Source organism: Terrapene carolina, unplaced genomic scaffold, assembly GCF_002925995.2.
Source record: "Terrapene carolina triunguis isolate 2854851 unplaced genomic scaffold, T_m_triunguis-2.0 Scaffold227, whole genome shotgun sequence".
NCBI lineage: Eukaryota > Metazoa > Chordata > Testudines > Emydidae > Terrapene > Terrapene triunguis.
In genome coordinates this window covers 2,618,968-2,638,976 of record NW_020664578.1, presented here as the reverse complement: position 1 = coordinate 2,638,976, position 20,009 = coordinate 2,618,968, and the positions used below count along the sequence as shown (strand labels likewise).

At 51.5% G+C, this 20,009-nt stretch overlaps 1 protein-coding gene across 1 annotated transcript in view; it reads left to right on the top strand.

The window, feature by feature from the left end:
• Window positions 1-9,200, top strand: part of ITGA10 (integrin subunit alpha 10) — a 51,122-nt gene extending 41,922 nt beyond the window's left edge. Inside the window, exons 22-30 of the mRNA XM_026656285.1 lie at window positions 752-828; window positions 1,551-1,640; window positions 2,503-2,587; window positions 3,142-3,255; window positions 3,617-3,715; window positions 5,153-5,266; window positions 6,156-6,251; window positions 7,323-7,436; window positions 8,476-9,200. Of these exons, the coding sequence (XP_026512070.1) occupies window positions 752-828; window positions 1,551-1,640; window positions 2,503-2,587; window positions 3,142-3,255; window positions 3,617-3,715; window positions 5,153-5,266; window positions 6,156-6,251; window positions 7,323-7,436; window positions 8,476-8,529 (843 nt within the window). The 3' untranslated portion in view covers window positions 8,530-9,200. The remainder of the gene's footprint in view (window positions 1-751; window positions 829-1,550; window positions 1,641-2,502; window positions 2,588-3,141; window positions 3,256-3,616; window positions 3,716-5,152; window positions 5,267-6,155; window positions 6,252-7,322; window positions 7,437-8,475) is intronic.
• The last annotated feature ends 10,809 nt before the right edge of the window (window positions 9,201-20,009 follow it).

Genomic DNA, 20,009 nt, shown 5'->3' with positions numbered 1-20,009 from the left:
GCTCTTCCAGCCCTGGGTTCCACCTCCCACCTCCGCCAGTGCCCCTCCATCCCACCCCACGCCCCCGCTCTTCCAGCCCTGGGTGCCACCTCCCACCTCTGCCAGTGCCCCTTCATCCCACCCCTTGCCCCCTGCTCCTCCAGCCCTGGGTTCCACCTCCCACCTCTGCCGATGCCCCTTCATCCCACCCCACGCCCCCTGCTCTTCCAGCCCTGGGTTCCACCTCCCACCTCCGCCAGTGCCCCTTCATCCCACCCCACGCCCCCGCTCTTCCAGCCCTGGGTTCCACCTCCCACCTTTGGTGGGCTGCTGGGAGGGTGGGGTGTGAAGCTGTCCTCTGCGCCCCCACCTTGGTTTACGCAGGCGACAGGCTGGCTTATTAACCCATTGTGGCCCAAGGTGCTCCTGGGCGTGGCCGTTGATCTGGCAGGCAGCCAGGCGGGGGCAGGCAGGAGTGGGACGCACACGCCTGGCAGGAGACGCAGCTGGAACAAAGGCGGGCAGAGGAAATAATTAGACCTAACCACTAGCTCTGCCCCTGCTACCGCTGTCACTGACACCATTGCAAGGCCGCTGTGCAGCGAACCGGAGCCTTGGCGACTGGCATGAAAATGGGACCTCCCCCTCCTGCCTGTCCCCTCATGCACCCAGTGCTCTCGTCTCCACGTCCACCCCAGTGCTGGGCACGGCCCACGCCGGGGTGCTGCAGAGACGGGCCAGGGGCTGGGCTGAAAGCTCTGCTTTTCCCCAGGTGGCGATCCTGCTCGAGTTTGAGTTCAGTTGCTCCTTCCTTCTCGACCGAGCGCAGCTGAAACTCACGGCCAGCAGGTAAGAGCGGCCGGCCGAACTGACCCTCCCCGGCCCGCTGGGCTAACAGGCTAGTGGGGGGGTGGGAGGGTGTCACACCTCCATCTGTCAGCTGATCGCCACCAAGGAGTGGACAGGGTGCTAGCCTGGGACGCGGGACAGCTGGCTTCAATTCCCCGCTCAGTCCCAGGCTCAGAGCAGGTCACTTGGCCTAACGCCCGCCGATTCCATTGGAACCTCCGCAGTGGATGTTCGGCGCTGAAAAGCTTGTGTGGATCTGGGCCGCAGCGCCCCAGCTGTGCAGCGGGGATCCCAGCCCGGCCCTGCCTCGCAGAGGGGCTTGGAGAGTGAAGATTGTAAGGGGCGGTGGTGAGGAGAGAACCGCCACTACTCATCCGGCCTGGGGCAGTTCAGCACCACGCGTTAGCTCCAGGCTTGAGGAGAGAAATTTGGGGCTCCCGAGACGACATGTTGGCTGGGGCTCACCCCCTCCCATGTCTTTCTTTACACAGATGTTTGGGAGGGTGTGGGGGGGGGGAGCTTGGGACCCTGGTACAATTGTCCCCCTTTGTTCCTCCTGCATCAGCCCTGGCTGGCCCTGATGGGCCAAGCATCTGATTCAGGAATGCGGAGGGGGCGTTGGCGTGGGAGAGATCCGACCCGCAACAGGGCCTTTCGCCAAGGCTGGGCAGCGGCTGAGAACGGGGGCGGGGTATGTAACGATCCGCTCTGGTTCCTCCCAGCGACAGCATCGAAATGAACGAGACCCTCCACGATAACACAGCGCAGCCGTTCGCCTACGTCACCTACGAGCCCGACCTCTTCCTCTCCAGGTGAGACCGTCTGGGCGAAGCCGATCCAGGCTGAGGGAGGGGAGGGGCGGCGGTGGATGCCCGAGTGTTGGCTTGGGATTAAAGCAGCCAGAACCGCGCCCTTGTCCACACGAGAAACCTGCACAGCGTTAGAGGTGAAGTCAACCCGGTTTAGTTACGCCCTGTGTCTGTGGAGGCTCTCGATCTGGTTTAAGAGCGGCTTAGCGTGGTTGAGTTTAGACCTGTTCTGAATTAACTTGATCCTGATTTGAACCCCAATGAGCGTTCCCACCGCAGCTGTTGGCACGGGTAGAACTAAACCGGTTTGAAGGTGCACTGTAAGTTAAACTGGGGCACCCCTCTCATGCAGGCGGGGAGGGGACCCCGATGCTGAGTCTGAGTTGATTTGTGGGGGGGCTAATAGACCCTGCGCCGCCTCCCCAGTCTGGCCCTGCTGCAGGTGGGCATAGGGAAATCCATCCACCCACTAGGGCCTCCCAGAATCCCAAGCAGTCTCCAAACTGCTTGGGCCAGGGCCAAGCCCCCGGGAAAACATGGCCAAGAGATTCCAGCAGACTTGGCCTCCTGGCCAATTAGGTGCTTGAACCCCAGCACCAAACCCGCCTGTTTGCAACTGGCCAATCCCCGCAGGAGGAGACACTGCTGCTCCTTCCCATTCCCGGGGGATAAATCGGGCTCCCTGCCCCACAAACCACGTTAGTAGGGACTGTTCTGACAGTGCTCCCCTGCCCCCAAATTAGTCCAGGCTCCCCCAGTCCCTGTGATCTGGGGGCTAGAGGTGTCTGGAGACAGCAGGGTCGGGGCGCTAGGGGACGATCTGCTCTGCACCACGTCACCCCCCAGTCATGCCGTGTCCCCGCAGCGAGGCCACCCTGAACCGCTACGAAGTGCACCCGGCGGGCACCTTCTCCAGCAGCGTCGGGCCGGAGTTCAAGACCACCATCAAGGTACCAGCAATGCGGGGCGGGGAGGGGCAGCTCCTCCCAAGAGATACAGCGGGTGATGCCTCCAGCAGCACCTGGGTTGGTTGGAATAGGGGGGCCCCTACAACAGCTCTCGGGGGTGGGGTTAGATCACGTTGGCTCCTTTTCCGGCCATGCCCCTGGGAAAACCCCACCTGGAAGAGGGGGGGCCCCTTAGGAGTGAAGCGTGGCCCCTTGGAGAGCTCGGGGGTCTTTGAACTCCAGGGGTCGCCAATCCGAAGCATCCCCTTAATGAACCAAGCCCAGGGCGCCAATGGAGGGTTTGTCCAGCAAGGTGCATGGAGAGTCGTAGCGCCGAGCAGTCACGGAGGAGGTGCTAGGTGCTGTACAAATACATAAGCCAACTGCCCCGGCCCCCCCGCCAAGAGCAAGCAATCGAAGGCGACCTCCTCTGGGCCGTTCCAGGATCTTTCCTGGACAGCTGGTGCATAGACCTCAAGCCTAGGCTGGGTGGCTGCTTAAGGCTGGCCCCTGCCCTTTGCCAGCTGTCGAACGGCATCGCTCCTGTCTCCGTGCAGGTCCAGAACCTCGGCTGCTACGCGGTCAGGAACCTCTCTGTCATAATGTACCTCCCTGCCATGGCCTTCCGGCGCAGCTACTTCCTCTCCGTCACACGCATCATCGCCGACAACGTGAGTCCTTGGCTTGCGAGACAGAAGCAGGAGCAGTCCTCTCGCCCCGGGCCAGCCCTCAGCCCTTCCCCATGTGCTAACAGCTGCTAGACCCGCTCAGCTCCAGCTGGGAGCATGGGCTGAACGGGCTCATGGCTCAAGCACGAGAGTGGAAGTCAGGTCTAAGTTCTCTGCTGCTCTCCATCAATGGTGCTTCTACGCCTCAAATAATTGAAAAGAGAGAAGAGGGCAGATCTGGTAGGATCCCCTGCCCTGCAAAGGGCTGTCTGTCTGTTCAGCGCCAGCCCCCAAATCCCCCCTCTAGGCCATACTCCTACCAGGCCCTGTAGCGACCACACTGCCACGTGCTGTCTCGTTCAAGGTTACCTGTGTCGTGCAAAACCTGACGGAGGCAACGCTACGGAGCCAGGCTGGAGTGATTCCTATTCACCCTGAAGATCTCTTGCACGCAGACAGACTGGTGAGTGGCACGGCACCGTCAGGCAGCGCCAGCGGCCCTACTGCCTTCACTCAGGGACCTCAAACGAAGCAGGGATGGGCTCAATCCATGCTTGGAGGGACATTTCCCCCAAATAAAGCGTGGGTGTGCCAAAACTGGGACAGTCCATTCAGAAGGGGGCGCTCTCCCCTAGGTGGGGAGGTTAGCAGAGCCGAAGCCAGTTGCTGCGCAACATGGGAGGTGCCGTCCAACTCAACCAAGCCAAAGTGGCAGCTTGTGCTCATCTGAAGAGCTGGCGGACACCACCTCTGCCACCAACACTTTGGCAAAGAGAGCCTGAGTATTGGTGTCCTGCCTGAATTCCAGCTCAGGTCATTTCTTTGGGCTTCCTTAAATTCCCCCTGCCGTTGCTATGCCCTGCCACGCTCCCCTCCCCCAAACGATAATGGTTAGCAGGTGACATTGTTCAAAAGCATCTAAGTCCCATTTTCCAAAGGGCCTGATTTGCACCCAGCGTTTATACCAGTTTAACTCTGTTAGCGGCATAGAGCGTCTTCACCAGACACGCTGCAGTGGCCCAGCGGGCTCGGTAGAGACGTGGCCATAGTGATTTAGCTATGCCAGGCCAACCTCTAGAGTGGACATAGTGATGCCGGTATAAAGGTGCCGTATAGCTTATTCCCCTTCCCGCATGGGAACAGCTAGACCAGTAGAGCGCTCCTCTGGAGCAGGAAAACTGCGTCTACACTGCAGCGGCTAAAATGCTATATAAGGTCTTGGGTACTTAGGACGCAGAGCCGCAAAGGTATTGCAGCACCTCTTTGAGGCTCTAGGCCTTACAAGCGTAAGCACCAGTGCCGGTGAGTGGGAGTTAGGTGCCTGCGTCACGCTTGAAAAGGGGATTCAGGAGCCAGTCACAGCTGCACTTCGGAAAATGTTACCCTACAGCTGGGTGAAGTGGTTGGGTTTTTCTTTACAAACTTGTTCTATTTTTCAGTCGTGGGTGTTGGGCAGGCGTTGGAACGCACCCAGTTTGCTCCTTTGATTTTCCATTTCCTCTCCTCCACCCCCTGGTTATTTTCGAAAAATGACCTGGGTGGGGAGAGGGATGGGAAAAGGAGGAAAAAATATCCCGCCCGGAACCCACCGAGCAGTGACATATTTGAAAGAATTTATTGGCAAAAAAATGTTGGCGTTGGACAAATTTTGCAAATTCCTTTGTGAAACGTCAAGCAGCTGGTGAGACTGGCTTCAGTCAAGTGCACTGGGACGGAGTCCTCCCCCCCCCCCAGTGATCTCTCTGCCATCCAACCAGTGATGTCCTAGCGCTGGCAGAGACATCCCCACCTGCGCCACCAGCCTCACCCCCCACCTGCCCTTGCCTAAGGTGACGGTGGGGGTCGGCTGGCACGAGTTCGGAGTGTGGCGCTCATGGCCCCGCCTCCGCTCCCCTCACAGAACTGCAGCAACTCCTGGTGCCAGGTGGTCAGGTGTGAGCTGGAGCCGCTGGAGAAGAACACGGAGGTGTCCATCCACCTGTTGAGGGGGATCCACAATGACTTCTTCAGGAGGGTGAGTGCGCCCAGATAGTGTGCGCGCGGAGTGCGGGGAGATACAACAGCCAGTGTCCCAGTCCGCGTCTCTATCCGTAACACATACGGCTGCATCATACCGGCACAACGCCCCCCCCCCGCGACTCACAGCATTGGGGCAAGCAAGGGTAGCTGGATCCATTACTGTAGTCGTTTTTGGGAGCAGCCGCCTGGTCGAGTGGATGTGGGAGAGCCGGGTTCTGTTCTCAGAGCTTGGGCAAAGACACTTCCCCTCTCCCCTCCCACCCTTTATCTTGTCTAGACTGGATGCTCTATGGGGCGGGGGGGGGGGCAAGGACAGTTTCTCCCTCTGCGGCTGCAGCGCTTAGCACACTGGAGTCTCAATCTTGGCTGAGGCGTCTGCTGTGCTAAGAGGCATCAGCGCAGGGCCTGGAGGTGCTGCGTGGATAAAAGCTGGCCATTTGTTTCCCACGCACGGGAGTTGGCTTTTCTGCACGGCCCTGTATCCTTGTGCAAGATCCCTTTAAAAGACATGCTCCGATTAATTCAGGGCAGTCCCTAAAGGAGCTCCGCCGAGCCGACCACAATGGTGGCTTGTCCCGGGCTGCTGTAACCCCGTAGGATAGACGCACGCCAGTGACAGAAGGGTTTTTCCAGTGCTTGAGTAGTGCCACCGCCCCAAGCGCTGGTAGGAGCGAGGTTGATGGACACAGTCTTCCAGAGCCCTAGCTGTGTCTACACTACATAGTTGCAGCCGCCAGCTGTGGTTTTTTCACACCCCCGAGGGTTGTAGCCCCATCACCCTACGTTTCTAGCATCAACCAGGCCTCGGGCTCAACCTGCAGCCCCGTGTTCCACTCTGCACCCAGGCCAGGCTGATCCCTGGTCCTTGTGACTCTTCCCAACAGGCAAAATTCAAAACCGTGAAAGTCATCAGCACGTTTGCAATTGTCGCCAAAGAGAACAGCTTCCTCTTCCTCGAGGAGTCAGCGCATCGGCGAGAGGTAGCGGGTGGGGATATGAGGGTGGGGGTGGGGTTTATAGCCCTCCAAGGGCCAGAGCGGGACGCTTCCTACGGAGCCATGGTTTGGGATTCTAGTCCCTCCCTGCAGCCCACCTTGGTCTGGGTCCACACGTACCAAGGCCCAGATCCTCAAAGGGACGGGGGATTTAGGCACCTGGGACAAGCGGGGCCTGACGCCTTATTTTCTCGTTCAGATACAGCCAAAGTCGAGGTGGTAAAAACAATGGGCTGCCCCTGCCTGATTTCTGCCTTGGTGGGGGTCGCGTTTATACCGTTGGGGAATGGCAGGTGCGAGCCGGGTGGAACGGAGCAGGTGTGTGAGTGAAAGGTGAATTTTCCCGAGTGGCAGCTGCTGCGTTAGATGTTCTTGCAAGCCAAGATTTGGTCAAGACCATTGGTGGCAAAAGACAGCGGGTTGAGTCCTTGAGCCCCGCAATTAGTAGGAGGGAAATCACACTGGCATCGTCTCACCGCTTGGGTGGCGTTTCTGGTGTCCAGGCTCATTAACTGGTGTAGTCAGTAGCTGGCTAGGAGAAGCTATGGGTGCAGAAGCCATGCATTGCTTCTAACACTCATTCATAAGCTAGTCCGTTCAGAGGTAGGTTTGGGGAAGGAGAAAGGGTTAAATCCTAAGGGCATGATTCTCATTTCTACGAAACCCCACTGCTCGATGTAGACAAGCCTTATACAGCACTGCCTGTGTAAATTCAGTCACCGCCACTTTACACATGCCTTAGGGGGGGAGGGGGAGACACACACTTACTGAGAATCAGGTACTAAGGGGCTTGCTGGAATGAGCTGGCCCAGCTCTGGCTTCGCTCTTCCTCACTTGTCCTGTGTAGTGGTGAACAGATACCGTGCTCCACCCCAGAGTGGGCAGTATGGCACACTAGGTGAACAGTCCTTACAAGGTATGGTCTGTTTAGGGTCTCATACCACACCCCTCACCATGGCAGCTAACCCTCAATGTCTCAATACCCAACTCGGGCAGGGGCAGGGGCAGGGAACGGGAACTTTTGGTTTTGCTTCTAACATCAGCAGCTCTTTGCAGACAGTCCTGGAGATCATCCAGCCCAAGCGCATCCCCATCTCCTTATGGATCCTGATCGGCAGCAGCATCGGAGGGCTCCTTCTCCTGGCGCTGATCATATTCTGTCTGTGGAAGGTAGGCGGCTGGGTAGAAATGGAGCACAAACTTTGGTACACCAGGTGCTGTCCTCTAACAAATGTCAGGGCTTCAACTTGGGGCGGGGGGAGGGATGGAAATGTTGCCCCAGGGACTGCGCCCTGAACGCAGAGGCTGTGGTACAGCCCTGTCCACCACAGCTGCGTTTCAGGCCCCTTATGCTGGCCGAGCAAGGTAAAAAGGTGCCAGTTGGAATGTAACGGGGCCTTCGGGCCTCAAATGCTCAGGTTCACACAGGGACACCACAGAAAGTTAAACCTCATTAATTAAACTAGTGATATCCCATTAAATCCCTCTAATGATGCTCCCATTCAGAATTACAGTGGCCTTAATTCGGTTTAGCTTAATTCACTTTGGAAACGCAATCTAATTTAACTCACGCTGAAGTGAATTAAGCTAAACCCAATTAAGGCCACTAATTCTGAATGAGCACATCTACATGGGGATTTTATGGGGTTTCACTAGTCCACTTTAGAAATTCACATCTGTAGTTCATATTAATTTGTCTGAGTGGCTGAGTCCTCACAGATGTGAAGTCTCAGGATCAAGGTCAGGTGGTTGAGCTTATTTAACGATAGATACAGCAAAGGGAAGGCTGGGAGTTTGACCCCACCCTGCCTGCAGCTATGCCACAAAATGCAGTGAACCTGCAGGTGCTGTGGGGGATTCTGGGATACCTTCCCACAGTGCACCATGCCTTTAGCAACAGCATAGTGCTGAGTGGACAAATGTTGTGACATGCCCCATATTTATCAGCAGCTTCGGGCTGCCTCTTGCTGTCTATCTGCCACGGGGACCACCCCTCCTTTCCTTTGGCTGCAGACCACAGGTCTTGGTTTCCTGGAGGGAGACTGGCAGGCTGGTCAGGGTTAAACTCCTTCGCTAGGGAGCAGTGGGGGATTGTTATTTGACCCGTTTATTTTCTAGCCCCACAGCTGGTCTATTGCAGGTCCACAAGGCCTAATCACCACCTCCCTGGCAAAATTCACACTGATCTGTCAATTTCCTCTCTCGGCAGCTTGGATTCTTTACTCACAAGAAGATCCAGGAAGAGGAGAAGGAGGAGCAGTGACACTGCAGGGGCTGCCCTGCTCGATTCCTCGCTACAACAAATTCACTGTCTCTCAAGCCCCACCACGCTCCAGCCAATCCCACCTGCCTCAGAGGAAGAGCAGCAGGGGCTGGGCTGAGGGGCAGAAGAGACCCTTACGCGGTTAGCCCATGAACATTTCCTTTGGCACGCCGGTGGCTCCGAGGACCGTACCACCTTTCTCTCTCGCTGGTGCCACATGGGTTCCAGCAGTAGAACTAGCGGAAGATGGACCCCCCTCCTGCTTGGGCTCACAACTCAAAAGATGGTGTGCCAGGATTTGGGGGGGGGGGTGCTAATCCCATAACCCTGCTAGTGCTCCTAAGCTAAGTTGCATGAAGAATGCAGCTAAGTTCCCAAGTATTTTGAGCCCAAAGGGACTACGGGGAACCTTACCGGCTATCCAAGCAGGCACAAAAACCACACCCATAAGCCAGGGTGGATCTCCAAATCAGCCACTCGACCCATCAGCCCAGGCCAGCTGAAATCAGAAAGACAGCAGCGCCGTCTGATGCTGTCTCACAAAAACTCTTTCCACCTCTCCAGCTGCAACCACAGGCTGTCGCGGCGTTCCCACTGCACTTTGAGCAATGTAGTCATTGCAACTTGTCGTAGCCAGCTGGGGCTTGTCAATAAAGTTTGCAGCGTGGTTGGCCAAGTCCTTTCCCCCTCTTGCACTGGACTGTAAAGAGTTAACATAAACCTCACCCCACTGGGCAGATGCTGTTTTAAGAGGGTGCAAGTCCGGTCACTCAGCCATGTCCGCTCCATCCCCCTTGGGGCTTCCCTTCACTTAGGGTGGAACAGCAGGAATGCCCTGAGCCCCCACTGCAAGAGTGGGGCCGACGTTAGTCACTCGAAACAGAGCCAGGCTTAGCGGGGGCAGAGTGAGCTGTCAGCACCACAGAGGCTGCAGGGTGAGGAATTAGAGGAACTGTGTGAGCAGGACAGCTGGAATTAGGGAAGGGATGCCCGACAGCTCAGGGAGCACCTCTTGCTCCAGTGCTTTTTCCCCTTTCAGGAATGACTAATAGGAGCCACAGAGCACTCAGATGCAGGTCCAGGTGACGCAACAACGGCCTGGGGATAAAGGGAGGGGGGGGGGGGGAGACCACAGCATGTGATTAGAGAGAGTTTGGGGCTAGAAAATCCTCTGGCTGGAGAAGGCCGGGTAAGAAAGCATCACATCCCCAGCTACTGCTCCGTAGCTTCGCCGCCTCCGCCCTGTCCCTGGTAGAGCAGGATATGAATCATTCCCCTGGAACAAGCCTGAAGTGCTTTGCGCCTGCTGCATTTTTCTCCAAAGGCAGAGGCCACAAAAGCCAAAGGAGCCGGGTTAAAAAGAACCACAGCCTCCTGGGTATATCTGCTCAACCCCCTTAAAACCTGAAGGATGGAAAGTTCCTAGGACAGCCCCTAGACTGTGGAGTCTGCTCCAGCACTGAAATAGACTGATTTTTTCTTGACTCGAGCCTGGACAAATAGAAGGTACCCATGGCAAAGTGTAACCAGTTCCTACTCTAAGCAGGTATTCAAGCGCCGCAGTCCATGCCCAGCCAGAGCTGAGATGGTTTTAGAGTGGGATGAATGTGGCAGACACTGATACAGACGGTAGATGGTCTCCCATAAAGCAGTTCAAAGAGATGCTCCTATCGTTTGGTGCTAGAATCATTGGACTGGAAGGGACCTCGAGAGGTCATCTAGTCCAGTCCCCTGCACTCATGGCAGATCTAAGTATTATCTAGACCATCCCTGACAGGTGTTTGTCCAGCCAGCTCTTAAAAATGCCTAAGGATGGAGATTCCACAACCTCCCTAGGCAATTTATTCCAGTGCTTAACCACTCTGACAGGAAGTTTTTCCTAATATCCAACCTAAACCTCCCTTGCTGTGATTTAAGCCCATTGGTTCTTGTCCTGTCCTCAGAAAAATTGTTCTTCTTAACCTTTCCCTCCTTGTAACAACCTTTTATGTACTTCAAAGCTATGTCATGTCCCCTCTCAGTCTTCTCTTTTCCCGACCAAACAAACCCAATTTTTTCAATCTTCCCTCATAGGTCATGTTTTCTTTAATCATTTTTGTTGCTCTTCTCTGGACTTTCTCCAATCTGTCCACATCTTTCCTGAAACGTAGCGCTCAGAACTGGACACAATACTCCAGTTGAGGCCTAACCAGCGCGGAGTAGAGCGGAAGAATTACTTCTCGTGTCTTGCTTACAACACTCCAGCTAATACATCCCAGAAGGATGGTCACTTTTTTTGCAACAGTGTTACTCTGTTGACTCGTATTTAACCTGTGATCCACTACGACCCCTGTATCCTTTTCTGCAGTACTCCTTCCGAGGCAGTCGTTTCCCATCTTGCACGTGTATCATCACTGGGGAGGGATAAGAACAGGTGAGACAAATCCCTGTTTGGGATGGTCTAGGTATGCTTGGCCCTGCCTTAGCACAGGACTAGATGACCTCTTGAGGTCCCTTCCAGACCGCCATGTCTATGAAGAGCAGCCTGCGTCAGATGCCAGAGACTGAAACTGACCACTAGCCAAGTGGGTAAAGAGGCAAAATCATCAAGCAGCAGCACCAACATAAAGTGAAGGGCACGGTTTGGTTTTAATAAGCAGAGCTTTGCCACAAAGTAGTGTTTAGAGGAGTCACTCTCTAAGCTGAGGACGTCAGCTGCTGTCTGCATAAGGGGAATGACTATGAAAATCTCCAAGGCCTTCTACACACAAGAACATCCGGGCTTCGGCAATCTGTATAACCCCCATAACTCTGTCCCCCAAATGTAGACTAAATCATGCAGGTGTTCGCACTAACTGAACCCGAAGCAAACCCGCTGCATGTCCTGGTCTCCATTCCAGGGCAGCTGAATCCAGGCTAGTCCCGACTGTAGATTAAAGCCTTCATGGGGTTAGGTCCTGCAGTTGCTGGGACATGATTTATAATAAAGGAACGAGCTGTAAGGCCGCAGAGAGAAATGAGAGAGGACGACTGTCACTAGAAAGGGAGTTAAGCAGTTACCCAAGTAGACAGGCAACAACAGGAAGGCAGCGGGATCCTTCTGATGTGTAGTTAACCTTCTCCCACCTTTATAAGAATTGGACAATCGAGGTCACCAAAATAACCTTGTTCCTGGCCTAAAGATTCTTGAAAAGAGCACGTCTATCTCAGTCGTTCATTTTTACTAATTCACAAACCCACGCACCCCAAAAGGAAGCTCACACACTAATCCATCCACTCAAAGCTTTCAAAGCCGACCCGGCACTCCAACGACAGCGCCTATGGCTAAGTATCCATTATGTTTCAAACCTCTATTATGTTGTACTTTGCTAACAGGCGTATGAAGTATTCCTACTAATTATAGAATCAACCATTAGTACTTGACACGTAAAGCCCTTTACAAACAATGGCAACTACATCTGTCCAAAGGAGGGAAGAGGGAACATTTGGTGAAGTCACAGACTTGATTTATTTGTGGCACCCAGCAGTGTCGTACTGGGTGCCGAACAAACACAGGACACGCAAAGAGCCAATTCACAAATTTCAGTCGCTTGCCCTAGGACTCCCACTTGCACATGTGCATTAGAGAGGTTCCGCTGTTTAACAACCCACTTCTCGTTTCCCCCCTCCCTCTGGTTGTGCCTCAAAGGAAAAATCTGATCCCTTCCGTCTGCACTGAATACAAAACCAAGCAAATCCGTGACACTGCTGCTGGAGCAAATAAAATGTATTCATGAAAAGAGGATGTAGTCTCGTGGCTTCCCGTTGAAAAGCGGCCCATGCAAACAAGCTCCAAAGAGAGTCTCTCTAAACGTGGTCTAAAATCCACCACTAACCTCCAGGCTGCAGTCTCCTGCCTGTGTAGTGAGCAAATCCGTCTTCCCAGCTCCTGCGAAATCAAACAGTGCCCACTTCTTGCCACCTATATGATGCTGGCTGCCAAGAGGCTCCTTTGAATGTAGCTTTTGTTTTGGCTTATGCAATTCTTGCAGCAGGTTTAAGACGACAATCATTAGCAGCAGCTTGGGGGAGGGAAGGGGGCAGACCGGATCCTAACGCTCAACAGACAGGCAGCATAGCGTAGTGGACAGCGCACTGGGCTAGGACTCAGGAGACCTGTAGTCTATTCTGTACTCTGCCACTGGCCTGGTGGGTGACCTTGGGCAAGTCACTTTATGCCTGCGTGCCTCAGTTTCACTGTAAAAGAGGGATGGCACTGGATCTCCTTTGTACAGCACTTTGAGATCTCCGGATGAATAGAGGTTTTACAATTAAAGCAACATCATCAACTTGGAAGTAAATCAGTTGAATAAAAGGTATTCGTTTCTGGCCCCATAACCAGCTCTGCATCCCCCTGCCAATTTTGTGGTCTCACAGCCACAGGTTCCAAACCTGCAATGGCAGATCCACTGCAGGATTGGAGCATTCATTTTCCTATTTTCATGCAGCTAAAGGGCAGGGAAAGAGACCCGCCCACACCAGGGGAAACAGACTGCCCAAGGAGAAGAGAGAAACTGACATTTTGGGCAGTCACCTGCACAGAGTAATCCAATGTTTAACCTTGGACTCTAATACTAGTGAGTTACTAATGGAATTAATTCCACGTTAAGGCCCCTTGACACTGCCAGAGTGGTATAAAAGGGCCTCAGTGCACATGAGAAGCAGGCCCAGAGGCTTTTTATCTGCAGTCTGTTCATAGTCCTCTTCGGAGGTTCTTGCAATGAGCAACAAGTGATTTTTAAAGTAGAAAATATACTTTCCTCTTGCGGTTACACTTCTCATCCATAGATGTCAAAGCACTTTACAAAGGAGGTCAGCATCATTACCTCCAGTTTTACAGCTGGTGAGATGGGCACAGAGAGGGGAAGTGACTTGCCCAAAATCATACAAGTCAGTGGCACAGCTAAGACTACACCCCGGGACTTCTGTCTCCCTGAAATAGCAGCAGGAGTCAAATTCATCAATAAAGAAGTGGGCAAATGCACAAGCCACAACTTCCCCACTAAAGGCAAATTGTTTGTTCGGTGGGATAATATTCTCCCCTCATTCTCTGGAGGGCCAACAACACCAGCAGAATCCTCTTAATGCAGTGCTGCCAACGCCCATGGATTCAACTGCAATTCTCGTGATATTTAATGTTTTGTTTCTTAAAGCTCCAGCTCCTGGAGTCATGTGATGACACGAGAATTTCAGCAGTCCTTAAAAAATAAATAAATAAATAAATGAAAATAAAAAAAACAAAAGGTGCAGAGGAATGCTTAAGAATGGAAACCCTGAAGGCTGCCAAAACACAAAGAACCCAACACTTCTGGACAGTTGGTTTCCATGGATTTTTAAGCCAATCTTGTGATTTTTTTTGACCGTGCACCCCCACAAAAAGCAGCCACGGTAACACAAAGTCTAGACAAGGTGATCACGTAAGATGGCTGTTTATTACAAATGCACAGACAACAACAGAACCAGGCCAAGTTGGCTCCAAAGTGCATTTTAACGCTGCCTCCTACTCTGGTTTCCCACCGCTCTGTGTCATTCCCATGATTTAATATGGGGAAGTCGGTAAGAATGAACAAGCTCTTCTGTGGCGTGTAAACATGGTTACACAACTAACTGATCTCAATGATTACACATTTAAATAATTAAATAAAGACAAGGCAAACCCCCTAATTGGTGGCATGTCTCAAGATTCTTTCCCTACCCCTTTGGGTACCATATAAACCAAAAGTTACCAGACCAGGGTTTCCTCTTTCACAGAGGCTTCTGAAGTTGGCTACACCAGGCTTTGCCATCAATTTATACCATGGTTTCAGGCAAAACACAAGTGAGGAATATACTCCAAAGCAGCAGTCTGATGGCTCCATATATCGATCAGTTCCAAATTGAAAGCTGAAGTCAACAAAATTCAAACCGGGAATAAGATGCACATTGTTAAGAGTGAGAGTAATTGACTATTGGAACAGTTTCTCAAGCGACATGGTGGCTTCTCCATCACTTGGAGTCAGTCTGAGATATCCAGTATGGATACACAGATGCTCTAGTTCAACTACAAGTTACTGGGCTCAGTGCAGGAGAGTGAAATTCTACAGCCTGTGTTATAGAATCATAGAAACATCAGGCTAGAAGGGACCCCGAGAGGTCATCAAGTCCAGCCCCCTGCACTGAGGCAGAATCAGGTAAACCTAGACCATCCCTGACAGGTCTTTGTCCAACCTGTTCTTAAAAACCTCCAGTGAAGGGATTCCATTTCTCTTGGAAGCCTTAACTACACTTAAGTGTTAGAAAGTTTTCCCTAATTCTACCCTAAATCTCCCTTGCTGCAAATTAAGCCCATTACTTCTTGTTCTACCTTCAACGGAGATGGAGACCACCAGATTCCCCATTCTCTTTATAACAGCCCGTAACATATTTGAAGACGTATCAGATCCCCCCTCAGTCTTCTTTTCTCAAGACTAAACATGCCCAGATTTTTTTTTAAGAGTAGCAGCCGTGTTAGTCTGTATCCACAAAAAGAACAGGAGTACTTGTGGCACCTTAGAGACTAACAAATTTATTTGAGCATAAGCTTTCGTGGGCTACAGCCCACTGTTCTTTTTGCAGAATTTTTTTTTAGTCTTTCCTCCTAGGCTAGCTTTTCTAAATCGTTTAGCATTTTTGTTATTCGGGAGGTCCGTCTAGATCAGCGATACTCAGACCTCATTGGTCCAGGAGCCAAATTGGCAATCAACAATACCCAACAGAGCCACGGTAGTGTGAATTCATTGTTTCATTTGAGTATGTTTTATTATTTTTATATATGATTCTCAAAGCAAAATGACTGACCAAGTATTATTTTATCAACTACAATTGGTTAATAACGTAGGAAAAGTATCCTGATTAAATGCAAGTTATTAACCAATCACACTGTGTTTTAATATCATGTGCCGCAGAGGCTCCCGAGCCTCAGTCTGCGCATCACTGGTCTAGATTATTATACTGGTCCCTTCTAGCCTTAAAAAATTGACAGCCAAGATTTTCTCAAGTGAGTAGCGATTTGGGGGCACTTCTATTTCCGGGTTCTCAATTTGAGATGCCTGAAAGGAGCCCTGATTTTCAGGGAGATGGGGAGGGGGTTCTGCACTTTCTGAAAATTAGGGCTCTTTTTAAGGCGGCTAAGGTGAGGCTCCCCAAAAATGGAGGCACCCCGCATTACTAGTCACGTTTGATTTCTGTATTACAACTGTGGTGCAACCTTTAATGAAGTCTGTTTCTTTTGCAGTGGGATTTAGATCTTGGGCCTGGTCTCCACTTAAAACTTCGATTAACTGATCTAGGTTTTACGTGTAGATGCAGGTAGGTGGACGGAAGAATATTTCCATCGACCACTGCTCAGGGAGGTGGCACTCCTACGCTGACGGAAAAACCCCTGCCGTGGCTTGAGGTTGTGTCTATACTATGGAGGCTATAGTGGCATAGCTATGATGGTGCTACAGCCCCCTAGTGTGGACATGACCTTGGTCATAAGAAGGTCTTCACGATATAGCCCGCTTCCCCACCACGGAGTCATTAATTACAGACCAAACACAGGCTCATTCTCTGCCCCTACCTCCAATAACTTTACCCTCCGAATTAGCTGTAGGATGGATCAATTAATCATCCTTCCATTATCCCACCCCTTCCAACACACATATACCACGCAGTCCACGTGCCCCCTTTCACCAAATTTCCTTTGCATTCAGTGTGTTAGAACCGCCATTATCTAAACAGCTTGTGGATAAGCTCAGTCTGGCTTTCTCCTTTCCCTTTTAAATTATTCAATGTCAATGCTTCAAGCAAACAAACGTCTGTCTCTTTCTTGAGCAGCTGCTTCCGGAGGCCTGTGAAATTCATCAACGGGCAGGGGGAGGAATGGAGAAATAAATGGTCAGGATGACCCCAACGATTCACACTAGTAATACTGCTATGGAAGTAGGTGAGCCAGAGCGCCATTCTGCTCTCAGTTACAGCAGGGCAAAGCTAATAATTCAACCGAAGTCAGCAGAGTTAGCCCCACTTTCCATCCCTGTATCTAAGGATACAATTTGGCCTTTCGTTGCCACAAGATGGACCAATTCTACTCAGCTCGCTCGCACAACACAGATCATTTAAACCCTTCGACCTTTCATGACACCTATGTGAGGATGCAGGCACGCTGCAGCACTTAAAAAAAACCACTGAAGACACAGAAGTGGGTGGAACAATCCAAGCAGATTTCTGTAAATAAGGAAGCGTTGACAGGTAGATCTGCAGTCAAGGTGAAATGGGAAGCAAAACATTTTGAAGTGCCTGTGTGTCTTTGACAAACACTCAGCAGCGGAGATGCAATTATCCCCCCTTCAGCAAATACTCCCAGTCAAAACCAACAGGTGCTGTTGCCCACACAACCCCTATGGTGAACAGTCATACAAAGAGCAGCACTGGTGCCCCTTATAGACTTCTCCTGTGACACAACTGACAAGAGGTTAATTGCAGGTACTAAACTGCCAGATATACAGAAGAGCTCACCTCCCATGTAAGCACCGAAATAAGTGGCCAGGCGTTCAGTAGGACGACTCTGTGCGTTGGGTGCCAAACATTTTGAAAATTTGGCCTCCGAAGTCTGGCCTAGTCAGATCCCCAGTCAAGGGGAGTCGAGTCTTAACTGAAAACACTTAGCACATCGCTTGTGACACGTCCACGTGGCAGCTGATTGGGCAAAAAACATGGGTGACTTGTCTGTGAAATCAGAACTGAACCAGGAAAACACACACATTAAAAGAATACGCCACAATATTGACATTAAGCTGCGTGAGCATCGGAAATCCACCCCGCCCAACTGAACAGCCACCATGATCAAGGTGCAGAATTAGACCTGCTGTGCAAACATAGGGTTTTAGTTCTAGGGGACTGTGAAGTAGCAAACAATGTCTGGAAGTGCCAGTAATAGAAGATGAGAAAGATTGGAGAAAATATTAAGGTACCATCTGGTTAGGTTGCAAGAGGTTAAACAACATCAGTCTGCCTGGCTGGGGATTCATTTCTTATTTTAAAATCAGAGCTTGATTTCAACGGAATACCCAACAATTTTCAGTGATTGAGGGTTTCAGGAATGAGAGAGCCTGAATATCAAGTCTAGAGGGTGTGTAGTTGGCAGTGAGATGTATTTGCAGGTGATTATGCTTTAGCATACAGCACCATCAAGTGAGAGATTAGATCCCACCACGCAACGGGAGACTCAGAGATGCTTTTGCAAAAGCCAAACCAAGCCTCCTGTGGCAGATATTAGTCACGTCCCTTAATGCATGAGTAGAAGGCACTCGGATGCGACAGTGACGATGAGGGCGGTCTAAGAACGCAGAGAATAGAACAGAATAGACTCCACAGCATGAATTTCCTGATGCTTCCTCCCACCACCAATATACTTTTAGATTGCAAAAAGGGCAGGTGGTAGGTTTATACAATGCCTAGAACAACTGGGTCCCAATCTAGCTGGACCCTAGGCGTTAGCACAATAAAACAGTTAAATAATAAAATACCAAATGTTCGCCTCCTCTGCTATCTCCCAGAATCGACGTTTATTCATTAAAGGCTCTCATAGGCCATACGAATCGCTCATAGAAACCCTCCTGTATCCCAGCCGTTCTCCCCCCCACCAATTTAAGCCCCGACCACACTAGAATAAGAACCACTAGCAGTGCCAATTGCATTTCCCTCAGCAGCGGCACAGGGGCTGTGTGTCTGAGACCCAGTCTGCACACACTTGTCCCTTATGGAGTTCTTCACTTGAAGGGCCTAACACGGCTCTCGAGTATGCACACATGATCCTCGCTAGCCAGGGAAGGGGTGTTCCAATCCTGCTAACAACTCCCACTAGTGCTGCAGCTTCAGCTTCTCGGGAGAGGCTCTAAAAAGGGACTTTGCAGCTCCCGGTTCCCCATCTCAAGACCTGCTGCAGGCTCCCATTGACTTCAGTATGCTTCAGATCAGCCCTGTTTATAGCCAGGAAGATAAACCATCCTCACCCAGCAGGAGATCCCTCGCGTGGACGGCGCCGAACAATTCAATGCACATTACGGGCAGCGCGCTAGACTGAGCTGTGTGGCACATTCTCTGGATCGGGTGGGGAAGAGGGGTGCCGAGGTCAGCCTGTGCTGAGGGCGGGGTTTCCTAGAGCAGGCAACACTTAGGAAAATTCTACCGCATCCTGACCTTTTATAATAGATCTAGGTGTGGGCGCAGCAAGACGGTCCCAACCTTAACCAGGGGGAAATCAGCCCTGGCTCCTCCGGCCTTGCTGCGTCAGTTACGAAAGTAAAACGATTCCTTGAGCCCTGGGACCTCTTTCATTCCTGACCAGGATGCAAGCTCCAGAGCGGAGTCCCTTCCACAAGAACACCCTGCCAGGAGTCCCACCCCCATCCTGTTCCAACGAGGGGCCGTCAGCTTCAGTGCCTCAAATCTCGACTCCGCGCACGCTGCAATGTATTCCGGAGCCAGGCTTAACAACAGCGTCCGCTAGGATTGTTCCACTGGGCCGTGACCAGGGCGCAGCTTTCTAACCAACACAGTCAAGACCAAAGTATCAAGTGCCCGAGCGCCATTCTCACCAGCGACCTAGGTGCCTCAGAGCTGAAGTCCCGCTGACTTTCAATAGGACAGGTCAAGATTTTCACCCCCCCAACTGCGGGGAGTGCCACTCGCGACGCCTGGAGGGGGCCCAATTTTCAGAAAGTGCTACGGACCGACTCTCTGAAAAATCAGGCACCTTTAGGGTGCCTTCAAGTTGGCCACCCAAAGCCACTAGCGACCCTGCAAAACCGTATCCATGAGATCCCAGGTCACTTTGGAAAAAAAGATTTAGGTGCTTTTATAATTTTACCCTAAGTCTGGTACTTTGCAATTCAGAATATAGGTCAGTTTCCAAAACCCAGAGTCTTTCCCCTGATTCCCAACGGTCCTGGATTAAGCCCTTAACATAAAGAACACCTTTAAGCTAGACCCTATGTTCTTTAATGAAGAAGTTGCAACACTTCTGCCTAATTTTGTCTCCGGTTATTCTTTTGGTACCTTTCAAAATCCCTCATCCACCCCTGGAAGCCCCCCAGCAATCCTCTCAACATTTGATCTTCTTTAGAAAGGCCTTTATTTGTCTTTATAGCAAACGAAACACTAGTTTAAATCAAGTGTACCTGGTACACTGTTACAGCAATGAAGTGGCAACAATTTTAAACGCGACCTACCCTCTCCTTTCCTCCTTTCTCCGGGCTGATCCACTGATTTAACACTGCCACAGGTGGGTTAGTGGGCATTCTACGCTCAAACATGATTTGGACGATAAAAACAAGAGCTAAACATGGATGAAACGTTACAGAAGTGAAAAATAAAAAAAAGAGATTCTCTTAATGTTATCGGTCTAGGAGAATTAAGATTTCATGTTAAACACTGAAGAATCAGCCATTAAAACAGTTATG